At 42.0% G+C, this 14,363-nt stretch overlaps 2 protein-coding genes across 2 annotated transcripts in view; one reads left to right on the plus strand and one right to left on the minus strand.

The window, feature by feature from the left end:
• The window catches only part of LOC101747452 (serine/arginine repetitive matrix protein 2-like), a 500,571-nt gene that overhangs the window by 38,697 nt on the left and 447,511 nt on the right, over positions 1-14,363 (plus strand). The window lies entirely within an intron of this gene.
• The window catches only part of FANCD2 (Fanconi anemia complementation group D2), a 46,078-nt gene that overhangs the window by 20,502 nt on the left and 11,213 nt on the right, over positions 1-14,363 (minus strand). Inside the window, exons 10-23 of the mRNA NM_001039261.5 lie at positions 14,053-14,140; positions 13,542-13,646; positions 12,389-12,489; positions 11,445-11,553; positions 11,047-11,082; positions 10,514-10,657; positions 9,360-9,494; positions 8,120-8,251; positions 6,016-6,123; positions 3,539-3,648; positions 2,059-2,119; positions 1,430-1,555; positions 463-536; positions 242-382 (exon numbers count right to left, since the gene is read on the minus strand). Of these exons, the coding sequence (NP_001034350.3) occupies positions 242-382; positions 463-536; positions 1,430-1,555; positions 2,059-2,119; positions 3,539-3,648; positions 6,016-6,123; positions 8,120-8,251; positions 9,360-9,494; positions 10,514-10,657; positions 11,047-11,082; positions 11,445-11,553; positions 12,389-12,489; positions 13,542-13,646; positions 14,053-14,140 (1,470 nt within the window). The remainder of the gene's footprint in view (positions 1-241; positions 383-462; positions 537-1,429; positions 1,556-2,058; positions 2,120-3,538; positions 3,649-6,015; positions 6,124-8,119; positions 8,252-9,359; positions 9,495-10,513; positions 10,658-11,046; positions 11,083-11,444; positions 11,554-12,388; positions 12,490-13,541; positions 13,647-14,052; positions 14,141-14,363) is intronic.

A 14,363-nucleotide genomic window follows, 5' to 3' on the forward strand; every position in this document is an offset into this window, starting at 1 on the left:
AGACCACCTAAACAGCCTGAGTCAGAACAGGCTGCCAGTTCCCCATCACATGCTTACGCCTCTAGACTTATCTGAACATTTCTAACTGCAAGGACAAGAAAAGAACACTGAAAATTGGAAAATCTTCCGTCCAATTTCTCACCAAGCACTTAGGCAGCCAGGGCTGGGCACAGTGTACTGCATCAAATGAAAATACAGTTCTTTTAACTGTAGTATGACTGCAAGGTAAGTGTCAAAGTACCTTTTCCTTGAGTTACTCATTTCATCAGCGACCCTGCCAGGCTCACTCTGTGACACCAGTGGTAGGAGGTTAATGGCAATTGCTCCCTGAGTTTCATCTTCATCCAGATTATACAAGGACTTCACTGGGAACAAAAAGGAACTGCAAGAAAAGACAGTCAAGCTCAGTTGAAGTTCTCAGTAGCAGAATTATTACAAAGATTTAGCCAATGTTCAACATACCCATCCACTGTAGGGCTGAGATCCACCACAAAGTCATTGGGAAAGTCCTCCACCAAACTCTTCCCAAACTTATCCTATACAGAGAGGAAAAAACCTGATCAACAAATCAGTGCAGTGAAGCAAGCTGTGACAATTGCAGTGGAAAAGGCAGAAGATAAGCCCAAGCAAAAGTACCCTGGAACAGCCACAGCAGCGAAACCCACTGCTTGCAAGGACTGACTTCCTTGTCAGAGACAGCCGGGACACATTGCCAAGCATACATAGTCAGTCCCAAAAAGAACTTTAACTTGTATCAGCCTTGCTAAGAGAAAGAAAAAAAATCATTCAAGATGCATGTTTTTCCTCCAGTGAGCACTCAGTTGGATGCCAGGAGACTGGCTTTTCTAGCCTAGCCAGTCCTGTTCTAAAACACAGCTCCTCTGCTACACAACTAGCTGTTGCAAAGGGCACAATGATTCCAGCAAGAAAGAGAGAAGAGCCTCTGCTATTCCAATTACCATAAATCTTCACTGTGGTTCCTCCAGGTCCTTTGGTATCAGACAGCCTTAATTGTCTGACCAGAAGCCTGGTACAGGCTGATATTAAGTTTAATCCTGATATTAAGTTTAAAGTTCTTTCAGGTTCTACCTTGTTTAAGGATATCAAAAGCCTACTCTGAAATGTCAATTTATTTCCTGTAAAAGTCTTCCCTCCTTCCTGCTGTTGTGTGAAAGTTCACATAAAGGAAGCTGCTAAAGCATGACAAGGAATCTGTCAAATAAGAAAAAAAAAAGCTCCAAAACCCCCCCCAGAAAGATGAAGGAGTAGTTTGTATCTCCCCCATCTCTTCCAGGATCCTTAGCATGCCTACAACAAAGAAACAGCTCTCAGACCAGAGTGAAATCTACTGCCCTGTCCACGTTTAAAAAACATCATGTTTGTGAAGAATACATCTCAGTGATTATGTTCAAAATACTCTGCAACATACCAGGAGCTGCAGGTCCAAATTTCCCTTCTGCTTCTCAATCAAATTGGCAAGTTCATCATAGTACAGAGCCAAGACCTCTGGTGTTTGCTCACAGCAGAAGCCAACAAGGTCCAGCAGTGTAGAAAGCTGAAGGGAGAGAACAGTTTGTAGAATAGGTAAAGTAAACAGACACAACTAAAGCTTTTACCTTGACTCCTCCTTTTTACATTCATTTATTCCAAGGCATGACCAAACCTTCAGCTCTGGGGGAACAGCCTGTGGCAGCTACTTTTGCAGAGATACAGTTTATAGGTCTTTCAAGGACCTAGCACTGCTCCACCATGGGACAACACAAAAGAGACTGTCCTGTTTCTTTGTGTCTGAAATAATATCTGGATAGAAGACTTTCACTAGATGCCTGAAGTACTGCATGAGTGCTATCTTAACACAGTACTTTGTTTCTCCCAGACAATTTTTAGTAGATTCCTGGCTCTGTAGTTAATATACAAAGCATCTCAAGCTGAGTAAAGCTGACTGTCAGACACACATAGTGCTTTACCAAAAGCTGCGTCTTCAGTCACATCTTCCTGCTGATCACTTTCTCCCTCTGTCCCACACTGCCCCAGTATGCACCCACTCTTGGCACCCACCTGCCCATCACATTCGATGCTCAGCTCAGGTCTCTCCAGCAAACCACCATCTGCTTCATTTCTGAAAGCAATTGATAATCTCACTTTTGTGACACAACACTTAAGAGATGGCAAAACCCATCACACAGAGAAATTCACTGGAGAATTATGCATGAAAAAAAGACACGTTTTGTAACAGTATTAGGGAAACACCTGCTGCTGTTTGACTCCTCTGGGACAAGACTCAACATCACCTTCAAGATTATGCTTTTTCTGACCTCTAGTCACCCACCTTTCTGAAGGCCACGCAGCCTCACCTCACCATGAACCTAAGATCTGCTATATTTTGTACATGATGCCAACTACTCAAACTCCTGCTGCTTACTTGCAAGTTTCAGAAGGGAAGTTTTTTTCCTCTGATAAGGAAGGAGGCTTTAGAGCTTGCCTCCTTCGAAGTCTTTCTGATGAAATCAGGTAGGATGCTAGTAAGATCTAACATACTATCAAGATATTTCTCAAGTGCCAGCAGATATATTTTCCCCAAACACTTGAATCAGACTTGGACTGGGAAGGAATATCTTTGTAGGTCAAACAACCAGGTTCCCTAGGGATTCAAACCTTCTTCTGAGACACAGAACACACTCCCACCTGCTGGGGTCATTCGTGTCCATTTTACCTAGCAAGTTCCTTGGTACTGAAGGGTGCTTGATGTGCTGATGACCCCACTCATCCGTTGTTCTTTTTGTTTGTAGTCTGCATTTTGGGATTTTCTAAGCCTCTTCTTGAAATAACTATTTTATCTTATCCTGCTTAGACTTAGGCCAGTGCAAGTCTGATGTCAGCGCTATGGGAGCAACCATAATGAAGCCCACTAACTCAGGGCCCTACAGATGGGCTTTTCTCTTCGTGTAATAAACAGCAAAAGCATTTCATTAAGAAGTGCAAAATTAGCAAGATAGACCATGTTTCCACACACAGCTCCAAAGTTTCTAGTCTAAGCTCTTCAACCTTTGTTGCAGCTCTCATTAGGAGTGTGCCTGGCTCATCAACACTGTTTACAAATGATTTATGTAGTACACTGGGAGCTGTCATGTCAATACCTAGCACAGAAGTAACATTTTTTCTTCTTATTTCTCCTTTAGATTTCTCTGCATTCAAACAGGGTACATTAGACTATTCAGACTTAGTTTTACAGGCTGATCTGCATTCAGTCCACCACAGTACTCAATTTATTTCCCCCAAGTGTTAGGTCCTGCTAGTGCTAGTCAAGGCCTTCACGTATAAGCACTAACAAGAAAATCAGGGGATGCCCTCAGGATTTGCAGCAGAGAACAGTACTAAACAGTTAGCAGCACCAAATGTTGCAGTTTGCAGGTAAGAGTTAAGTTACTGGATCTGGCCAAGATGTGCATGAGCTAGAAGGCAATGCCTTCCTGCCACCTGTCCCTACTACAGGTTGTCTTAAAGCATATTGAACTCACCTCTGTACATTTTCTCTCACCTTTTTAATGCCACACTGCCCATCATGGTAACAGCACCAATAATCCCCATCTGTTTGTGGTTGGGAACAGAGCTGGAGAGCCACTTCCTGATCACCATGTGCATATCATCCTAAAAAGAAAGACACAGACTGTATCATTACAGGGGGACCTGTGCCCACCACTCTGTTCTATCAGCATCTTCACCTGATGTCTCCAAAGGCTGCACGGAGATGGTTGATTGAGATTACAGCTTTGTAGACTGAATGTACGCCCTGTGATTTCATTTGTAATTAACATAATTGTCAAAACTGTAGGTAAGGTTGCAAATAGCATTGTAAGTGCTTTGGCTTTGCTCCAATTACTATACAGTCTAGATTTCTTCTATACTTAAGAGAAGAATATATATTAAAACATAGTAGATATTCTCGCAGTCCTCCACACACGCTGCAGCTGCAGAGCTGCCCTCCAAAATACTGTCAGCTGAAAGAGGCTCAGGGATGGAGTAGTGTCTGATGAAAGTCCAAGGAGAGCTCTAGTGAACAGCACAGCAGACACCCAGGTTTAAGACATTCCTCATGCTGCCTCTGTTGTACCCTTGCTGTGGGAAAACATGCAATCACAATTGTAAAGGCTTCTATGCAGTACTCCATAAACACAGAGCAGGCCTCAATGCAGCACGCTTTAACAGCTATACCAAAGTAGCTGAACAACTGCACTTTCCCAGAATGGGCACAGCTTTGAAAAAGCCTGGAAGTCTGAACTTCTAAATATAGACTAAAGTGGTCTTCTGATGCTGAGAACATACAGCATATCCCTATTAGAAGGTGGAGCATTCTCAGACTGGAAAAGAAGCTGTTTCTAAGTTGCCTCACATGCTCATAGAAGTGACAAAGATCTCATAGGCCACCAGAAAATATTATGGAAACATAATGACCCTGACTGCCTTGATGCTTATTAACGGTCCATGTGGGTCCTGCAAAGGAAGGGGCTAGCTTATACAGAGAGCTCCCTAAAAGCAAAAGTTCTACCCAGAGAGTGGTCTTGAGATAGAGGAGATGAAGGCTTGAGTTATGTTATGGAAAGAACCAGCGCCAACAAGATCAAACTGGAAGCAGGAGAAAGGAGAGTACATAATTATACCATCTTTTCTTGATCTTTGCTAGCCAAGATGCTTCTAGGATGATTTGTACAATGCCAAGACAAATGCCTAGCCTGCCTGTAGTGACATATATCCAAGATACAACTGTTTTAGAAGTACGTTAAAGAGAAAACAAAGAGCAAGTTGGTTCCCAGGATACGGATTTCTTTGGCATCCCACCCCTGGAGTCTCAATACCACCAAGGACAGAGTCAAACTGTCAGCCTTGGATCCCTGCAGTCACAAACTCTCAGCTCAGAATAAATCCCAGAGCTTACACTCCTTCCCTTCTTTTTGCAGTCTAAGAGTGACAGACAGGCAGAACACCTTTCTGTGATGGCTAGTTCTCCTAGGCTGTAAAATCACCCAGTGTGCATCGCTGAGGCAGTTTTCCACAAGTCACGTACAGAAAGGAAAGACTCAGGAGGGGGAGAAAAAGTCAATGAAAATTTTGGTAGTGAAGAGTTCAGCCTTAAAGAGAGTCAGTGGGAAGACTTGAAATGACTACAAACATGCTATGTGCTACAGACCAATCAGGAAGACCAGGAAAGTTTTCCCTCATAATCTCAAGCATTTGCAAACATTCTCACAGCTTGAAGGGACTGGAAGAAAAAGAAACAGTCCTAATTTCTAAGAGCTCAGACTTAAGAATAGCAAGATTTTGAACCTCAATGATTCTATTGCAAAATAGATGCACTTAGGATATTCTTTATCTTTATTTGATCGCTCTTGCTCAAGGAGTGAGAAACAAGAGGCACAAAAGGTGTGAAGTCCACTTGGCAGCAGTCCTCTACGCTGTGTAGTTGAATTCTGCTAACACGAGTGCCTGTCATATCTGATCTACAAACATTAAGCACTTGGATCAAGATAAGCATCTCGGAGAAAGGAGCTGAACTATGCTTTCTGAATACTTCCAATTGATGGAGAAACAAAGCTTGAGAAAGAAGATGCTACATTTTACACTTTTGCACATCTCCAGGTCTCAGCTAGGCAAAGTCACAGCCAACCTGATCTCGTGCTGGCAATAGACTCTCTTCAACTGAGAGGTTAGATCAGGGACTGACACTGGTCTCCTTCCACCAACATTTCTATCAATCTACCTTTATTAGATATGAAAGAAGACGGAGCTTCCAGGAAAGCTAGGAGATGTACAGTCTCTGTGGTGAGCCCTTGCTGCACAGGACAGTGAAGTTTGGAGCTGCAGCTCATCCTGCAGTTGTGGAGAAGGGTATTAAGCTGAAGGGCACCCTGACACCAATCTCTGGTCATAAACGAGCTAATATTTGTACAACACTAGAACATAGCCCAGCTAAAAGAACCATGGCACAGCTGAACTCCTTTCTGTTGTGCCCCTGCTTACCTGAATATAACTTCCTTCTTGTCTCTGGCTGAATGCTAGTGTGCTGAGAATGTAGAAAAGCTTCCGGATCTGGCATGGATTCAGTTTCTGCATAGAGTCTAAAATGGTCTGTAAGAGAGAAGCCACAAACTAACTCAGATACATCAAGAAATCCTTTTCAAATTCCAACAATTGTCAGCCAAAGAGCAGCCAATTACCTTCACCTTTTTCGTGCATGTAGGAAAAGTCTACTTTGAAATGAACATAAATGCAGAGCTACTGGTCTGCCCTTAATTCTTACAGTTTGCTGTATTGGAAGCTGAATGGGGAGAACAATCTGGCTACTACAAGCATTTTGGGAGTGCTCCAATCCCACTAGTGGCAGCTATTTAGCTTCTATCATGAACTTCCTCAGTGCTCAAAGTATTTGAGATGAACAAGCGGATTTGCTGATATTTCCAACACAAACCCTGTAATAATAGCCAAGCCTTTAAGAATTTAGGGGTGACATCTTCTGTGCTGAATGGCACCCTCAGGATATTTCTTGTTCCAAGTACTTCAGTGAAAGCAGTCCAACTGTTTCCCACAGCACCGCTGGCCTTTCTACTACTAACAAAGCATTGTGCTAATATTATTTTTCTCCTACATCTGGCCAACCTCGAGCAAGATTTAGAACAAGGCACTGAATGACAAGGGCAACTGCACAATTGGATACCCACTTTTTGCCATCCCCAAGAAAATTCACCCAGTTTAAACAGTAAAATAGTAGTTTGAGGAGATCTGCAGATCTGTTTCTATGCTAGAAAGTCCCCAGCTCTGTGTGAAACCTGCTGGCCATCTGCAGCCTTGCAGATCTTTTCACATATAGCTGGCTACTGCCTCTACCACCTCTGAGATGCACATCAAACATGGTACACTGTGGGTCCCTGAGGTCTGGCCAGAACATTTATTAATGCTTTTCATATAGAAGCTTTGGTAATGCATCGAAGATTAGCCCACAGAAACCATAAGCTGTAAATAACCTGCCAAGATAAGAATGTACAAACCAGATTAGGAGAAGGTCAGTGGGTCTCAGCTGAATGCTGTGAGCAAGTGCTCCCCCCCTCACACTTCTGACAATGCATTCAGTGAGGAGGAGGAGTTCTACGCTGTCTCTTCCAAAGACCACTTTCAACCTTCAGTCCCCAACACATCCCAGCTCTGCCAGAAAGAAGTGAGTCCCATTTCTCCATTTATGGATTGAACATGACAGACTGCATACAAATTCTTATGGCAGACCTTAACACCCTTCCTTGGAGCACATTTTAAAAAGTTGACTTATATGTAACAATCAATCAACCAAACAGTGAAAAGTACTCCCCTTTCCTACAGTGGGTACTTAAACTACAAAACTCACTGCCACCAAGTGGGCAAATACAAGAATATGCCAGAGGGGTGGGAAAACACACACACCCACAACACCTCAAGAGGAAATACAAGGTCTTTCAAGTACAAATCACCGTGGGAGGATGTTCCAGCAGAATAATGCCACATGCTTGCCTTGCTATTCTGCTCCCCACATACTTTCCGCTTTTACTGCTTCTGGAATTTGACAGTTGAGCAGGTCTGACTCTGCTAATCATTGTTACAAGTCAAAAAGTCACTATTTCTTTTCTTCCTGTTGAGTGCTTTCCTCTTTTAAAGTTTTAGGAAAGTCTTTTCCTATTCTTGCTACGAGCTTTGTTTTATGATTCAAAATACTGGCTAAGTACTGACAATCTTTCAGCATAGTAGAAGAGGAGGTCCACAAAGGCAGCAGGTTTTTGCCAAATATTTGGAATAGCTGATATTAATAAAGACATATATAAAAATTGTTTTCCTTCTGTCCACAGATGTCATTCCATACCTGCAACAGGGAAGAATAACTTCTTTTTCTAGTCCAATTTCCACTTCCAAAAATTCATAGTCCAGCTTACATCTTCACAAAAGGTTCCTTTTCATCCTGACCACTGCATTTGTCAGAACAGCTTTACAGATATGGGCTGTTTTATTAAGGATATTTCTGAACCATACTGACCTATTCTGGACCTGGGGCAAAGTGGTGAGAGGATCCTGAGATGTAACATGCCCACAGATCTACACATACCTTCACGAAGGTGGCATAGCGCAGCAGCAGGGATGGGTGTAGGATCACCAAATCCGTGAGCACGTCCAGAGAAATATCCAACTCTGTTTCATTTCCACTGCATACATGAGTGACCAAAGCACATACAACCTCCTAAGGAAAGACCCCCAAGAGAATCTGCAATGAAATATCAGTAGAAAAATGCCTGCCCTTGTTCTGCCTGCAGCTATGTTCTACTCACATAAATATATGGATCAAGTACAGATAACCATCTTAAAACTCAGACATATAATTCTAACTTTCTTTTCAGTTCACTTTCTAATTCCAGATGGTCACAATGTTGGCTTTCTCCTTCAGCCTGAATTTTATTCAGTTTACGAATTGCTTTTGGAAGTTTTTCTTCCCCATTCTTCCCCTGCTTGCTAACAGTTTTGCAGCTTGTGCTCTTTGCTGCTACCACATGAGACAATAAAAACCCACTTTATTTTCACATGCATACAGAATGTTGCACCTTACCCAGGAAAACACTGCCTCTAACAACACCACTTCCCGTGTCTCAACTCTCTTTATCAACAGCTGTTCAGAAGGACATTTTCATTACAAAAATCTTTTTGTTGGCCTTACTTCAGCTGGCTCTCAGACACGTGTGTCTCTGTGATCTCATCCACTGTCTGGGCTTCTGGGACTTCCCTACATCACCAACTGCTAACACAGCCAAACTCTTTGGAAATTTAGAACATTTCAAACTATTACTAAACTTGTTGCAGACAACACTGCATGTCTCAAGCTTTTCTCAGCTGGTTCAGTTTGCCGTACCAAGTAATACAGATACAAGGTCACAACCAGCCTTAATTGTAAACATACTGTGTCAAAAAAAAGTGCAAATACATTCAAAAAAAAATTTGCAGAGCTGTCTTTGGTCCCCAGATTTTCTTATCTCACACTCAAAGTCTGGCCTGTAGTTATTTCAGAGTATGCAGAAGTCCAAGTTGGTCAGAACTCTGAGGGGAATCTGTGTGTTTTCAACACATAAGTTCTCCAAGGAAAGTATTTCAATATGAATCACGTGTGGCTCAGCAGTCTCTCTGCCTCAATCAGTTGCTGCCAGAGTTGTGATCTTCTTGGCTTATTCTACAGCACAGATCACTCTCAAAGGCTTCCAGTTGCCCTAAATCTCCTCCTCTGAAGGAGAAGGGCACACACCCTCCAAACAAAGTGCAAGCACATGAAAATAAAACAAATGCCATCCATCACACTGTACCTGCTGGCAGTAAGAGTCAAAGACTGCAAAAGCTTGTTTGTACATGCAGCTGCCAAAGGAGACCACAGCTGGGTGTGCAGAGTGCAGAAACGTCTGGGCAAGTGATAGGATTGAAGGGAAGAAATCCTTGATGACCTGAAAAACAGAAATATAATACAATGTGCTTCAGCTCATCTCAAAAACTTTGTCTAGATCAGTAGGTGTTGCCTTTTCAGGCTGTCCTGTCCAGCAGAAATGGGCAACAAGAGCAGGTAAGGCAGACCAGAACAGCTTTCTCTAACCTTGCCCACACAAAGAATTTTCAGATTGGTTACATCAGTCTGTCAGGCTGCAGAGCTCACAGCAGCATATCCCTTATCAGTGACACCACGGAAGTCACTTCACAGCAATGCACCACAACTTAAAAGCCACAGGGCAGACATGCTTTTGGCACTACTTTGACAGAAGGACTCTGTCACAGCAATCACTCACAGAAATCAAAATTATGTTTTAAAGTTAGCTTAATCTCTTAAAGCAGCTTTGAACAAGCTCTCACTCATGTAAAGTGGCCTAATTTACTTTAACTTCTTCTGGAAGGGTTGTTCAACTAAAATTGAATTAAAAGCAGTTACATTCAGAATAAATGGAAGAAAAGTGCCCACTTGTGTTACTAACATAGGCTATTTTAAATGCCTAACAGTGTTTTTCACCTGTTCCCCCTATTCCTGCACTATATTGCTTTTCAGTTTTGAAAACTCTGTTCAGTTTTTCAGATATTTTCTGTTTTCTCACAGTTTTCTCACAGGCAAACACATGCCATACACACACACACACACACATATAGATAGATAGATATAAAAAACAGCACACAGAAAATGATATGTAAATGTATTAACTCCTAAAAATAAAGTGGGAGACAAGTACAAGTCAGGAACATGCAGTGGAGACCTCAGGTTTATCATAAAGGCTGGGAGGTTTTGCACCAAAATAAAGGAAAGCTGTTCTCTTAAAGAAAGAGCAGATGACAGTTATAACAGAGAACACATGCCCTGGGAGACCAATTAGTGACCAAAAAACCCTGAAGTATACATAATGCAGTGCAGGGTTAAATCATCATCTGACAGGATATTTGAGGGATGGAGAAGAGGGAGTCCCAACGCAGAATCAGCACTGACCATGGAATGATTTTGGAAAGCGTTCTGCATCAGCTGCTCTGGCATGCAGCCCAGGCGAATCTTGCTCCTCAATACCTTCTCAGTTTGCTTCCTGTTCTTGCTGTTTGTAGAATGGATTAGCAGCAAAACGATCAGATCCAGAACCTTTAGGAAGAAACAGCCATTAATCATTATGCTGAAAAGACATGAAACATGCTGGACAACTACACACTTTGAAATCAAAACTAAGAAGAAAATCAAGAGCTCAAAAAGCCCCTGACAGCCACAGTCACAGCAGAACTCTCATCAGTCTGCCAGGAGAGATCTCAACTCTGTCTCTCGATGTGTGGAAGGGATGAACTAAAGAGTTATAACAAAACAAATGGCTGTTACAGTGGCAATAAGTCAGACACCAATAGAACCACCCAGGCAATAGCACTGGTGGTTTCTACTTCAAATAGAAAAAAATCTCTCCATCTATGCCCATAGAGAGAGCTATGAGAACCACCAGAAAAGGACACTCACAAAGAAAAGCACAGAGTCAAAAGTATTACCTTGTGGTCAGATACAGATGTGCTGTTCTCAATAGCCTAAGAGCAAAAAAAACCAAAAACAAGAAAGCTGTTATGTTAAAGAACAATACTGTATCTCAAAACCATGAGTGTTACATAAAGACAAGTGAAAAAAAGGCATACACCAAAACACTTCACTGCAACAGGACAGCTATCCAAACCAACAAACTGGATCTTGCCAACAACTCAGAATTCAGAAGGCACTCAAAAGAAAGGCATGAGAATTCAGCATGGATGTTTTCAAACAGCACTGGTCTTGCAAGAAAACTAAAGTTCTGGAAATGAATAAAATCTCTATCAGTAACTATCAGGGCTAACATTCACCTTTTGATATTTGATTGAATTATATGAGGAAACAAAGGCTGACACGTGCATCTTACCTTAATCCAAGCTTCAGAGACATCTTTCTGGAATCTTACAGCTAGCTTGATCACATCAAAAAGCAGCTTCACACAGTTCTGGCTGGTGGTCATTTGGCTCATGGAAGAACTGTTAATGACCAGAAAAGATGACTCAAGCCATTGTAAATACTACAGTGAAAGGAACAAGGCAGCCTAGCAATCACAGCAGTTATGGAAAGCAGCAATTCTGTAGAGGGAATGCTTTGGTAAGGGCAGGGAGATTCAGAACAGGGTGGAAGCAGACACTGCAGGACCAAAGATATACTAGGGGAACCTAAAGATGAACTTGCAGCAAACACCTTCATTACAAATGGGGCTATGTACCCTCATGCAGATGTGGATGCAGATGGCTTCTTGTATTCTCTCTGATTTTGGTGAAAGGATGCAAGCTATGCACAGGGCACTTGTCAATGCACCAGATAAATGCAGAAAAACAAAAGAAAAAAAAAATGATGGGTAGAGATAAGCTGGGGGAGCTGCTAAATTAAGGTGAACATTTTTGCTTTACAATGAAACATGTCAGTATATTGTTTGCAGAGTCTGAGCACTAGAAGGGGGTTCACAGAAAGGTGATGAGTTGCTCAGAATAAGAAAATAAATCCCAGCTGCCAATTCAGCCTCTGAAGCTGACACCAAGAATGAAAGACAGATTTTCTTTCCCAGTAGATTTATTCTGATAGCTGAATGTTTCACTCAAGCCAGGACAGTTCATCAACCTTCATTCAACCAACACACATTGGCTGGACAAGGATTGATAAATGTGTTATGCTAGCACCAAGTAGGATGGAAGAGAAGTGTCAGCACTTTGTAATTTGTCAGGACAAATTAGAATGAATGTAAGCAGGTGCATCTCTGAGACCAGATGAAGAAGACATGAAGGCCTCTTGTACCATCTCACCACTGCAGAATCACAGAATAGTTACCTGGCCTGGGCTTGGCTCTTAAGCTTTCTCTGGGAACCTAGCAGCTGCAGAGGCAGAACGCATGATGACAGATCCAAGCTCTTACGAAGATCAGAAATCACCTGTAAAACAAATCCATGCACAAACTGTTCTGACATACGAGGGGGGAAAGAAAAAAGCTAAGGAAAACTTAAATAAAAATCCCTCAGAATAACCCTAGAATTACAAATCCAATACTCATGTGTCTGTGAAGATGTCTAAACATTTAGCTGTGCTCAACTTTTTAATTACTTCATCATCTTATTAAGATGGCAGGAGTGCGTGCATGCAGAAAGCAGATAAGGTTTTCTTAAAGGTTAACCCAAGAAGTTCCCACCTATATACATGACACACTGCTGTTAACTGATTTTCTTTTGTTTAGCAGCAGAACGGGATATGAGACAGCCGCAGGAATTCTGGGGCATGCTGCTGTCAAACCACAGATCAGCACAGGTTGGGTTGCATGTTATAGGCGTACATTTTTCACAGCAATCTCCCTTGAAGATCTGGGCAGATTACAATCCATATCTGACTTCTGCTGAGGTTTTCTCAAAGCAGTATAAAAATCGATGTTCAACCATTCAGCAAGATTGGCTCAGCCAAGGAGTCTTACAAGGGAGAATGAGAACAGCCCTCCAAACATAAGAACCATCCTTTTTGGAATGTTTCCTAAGTAGTATTTAGAACAGAATTTGGTGGAGAAAACAAGAGAATTACCAAGTTACAATCCCAGTTCTGTTGGACAGTTTGGGAGTTTAGAACCCTTAAAAGTTCTAACGAGTGAAAATTCTTAGATAGAATTCAAAGGCTTAAATGTGTTTCAAAAAGTTCTTTGGTCTAGGAGCTTAACATAATTTCATAATGTTGACAATGAAAAGAGAATTACAAGTTCTAAAAACAAATGAGAAAAATCTGCTAGCAGAAAGGAGCAGATTTCAATTTCACGTCTCAAAGCATAACCAAATCCATGTCAAAGGACAGCTGCTTTCCACATGTGCTTTGACCCTTGACAATACTAACATTTTACTCAGAACTACCAAAGCATACACCTTTGTGTGTAGAATGAACAGCCTCTGTTAAAACATGCACTGGATTATAAAACATATTGGTCTTTAGTAGAGGGAAAGCACCGTACCTCTACGGCATCTGCAGTCTTGACATTATGGAGGATGAATTTTATGACCACAGGCAAATCTTCCAGTTTTACAGAAGGCACAATGGTCATGGCAGACTGCCGCACCTGAGGGGAGAGCAACGTGGGTTAGCTGCAATAATATGGTTCATAGAAATACAGAGTAGGTGGCTGAGAGGGATCTTTGGAGGACTCTAATGCAACCCTCTGCTCAGGACAGGAATATCACTGTTACTAGATCAGACTAGCTTCAGTTTTGCTAAATCTTGAGGATCTTCAGGAATAGCCACAACCATTCTCCTCCCTGCTGCTCTCATAATCCACGTTAGTACTGTAGACCCTAACCCATTTTCCAAGTGTCCAATCTGAGCCCCCTAGGCTGTAATTTGTGCCCACTGCTCCTTATCATATCACCTGGCACTTCCAAGAGCAGCTTGGCGCCATCATTATCAATTGACTTACAAAAGGGAAGAGCCTAGAAGAGTTTGCTTGACCACCCAGTGAAAGCTCTTACCTCAGCCAGAAGTTCTGCATCAAGATCCAAACGAGAAAGAGCATCCAGAATTGGAACTGTGAGCCGTCTGCCCTGTTTCAGTAAGCAGCTGATGTGCAAAGAAAAGAAAACAAATCACCTTCTTAATATAACCATGAATGCATCTTTAGTAAACTGTAAGATTCTAGTAGTTTTTGTGTTCGCCACAAATATCTTTGGAACAGAAAACATACACCACTGATTTTATAGAAACCTTGCTCCCTAAATTATCGCTCTCTGAACACAATGAATTATTATTCTGTGGTTGCTCACATGAAGCTGATATGAAGACT

The sequence above is a fragment of the Gallus gallus genome, chromosome 12, assembly GCF_016699485.2.
Source record: "Gallus gallus isolate bGalGal1 chromosome 12, bGalGal1.mat.broiler.GRCg7b, whole genome shotgun sequence".
Taxonomy (NCBI): domain Eukaryota; kingdom Metazoa; phylum Chordata; class Aves; order Galliformes; family Phasianidae; genus Gallus; species Gallus gallus.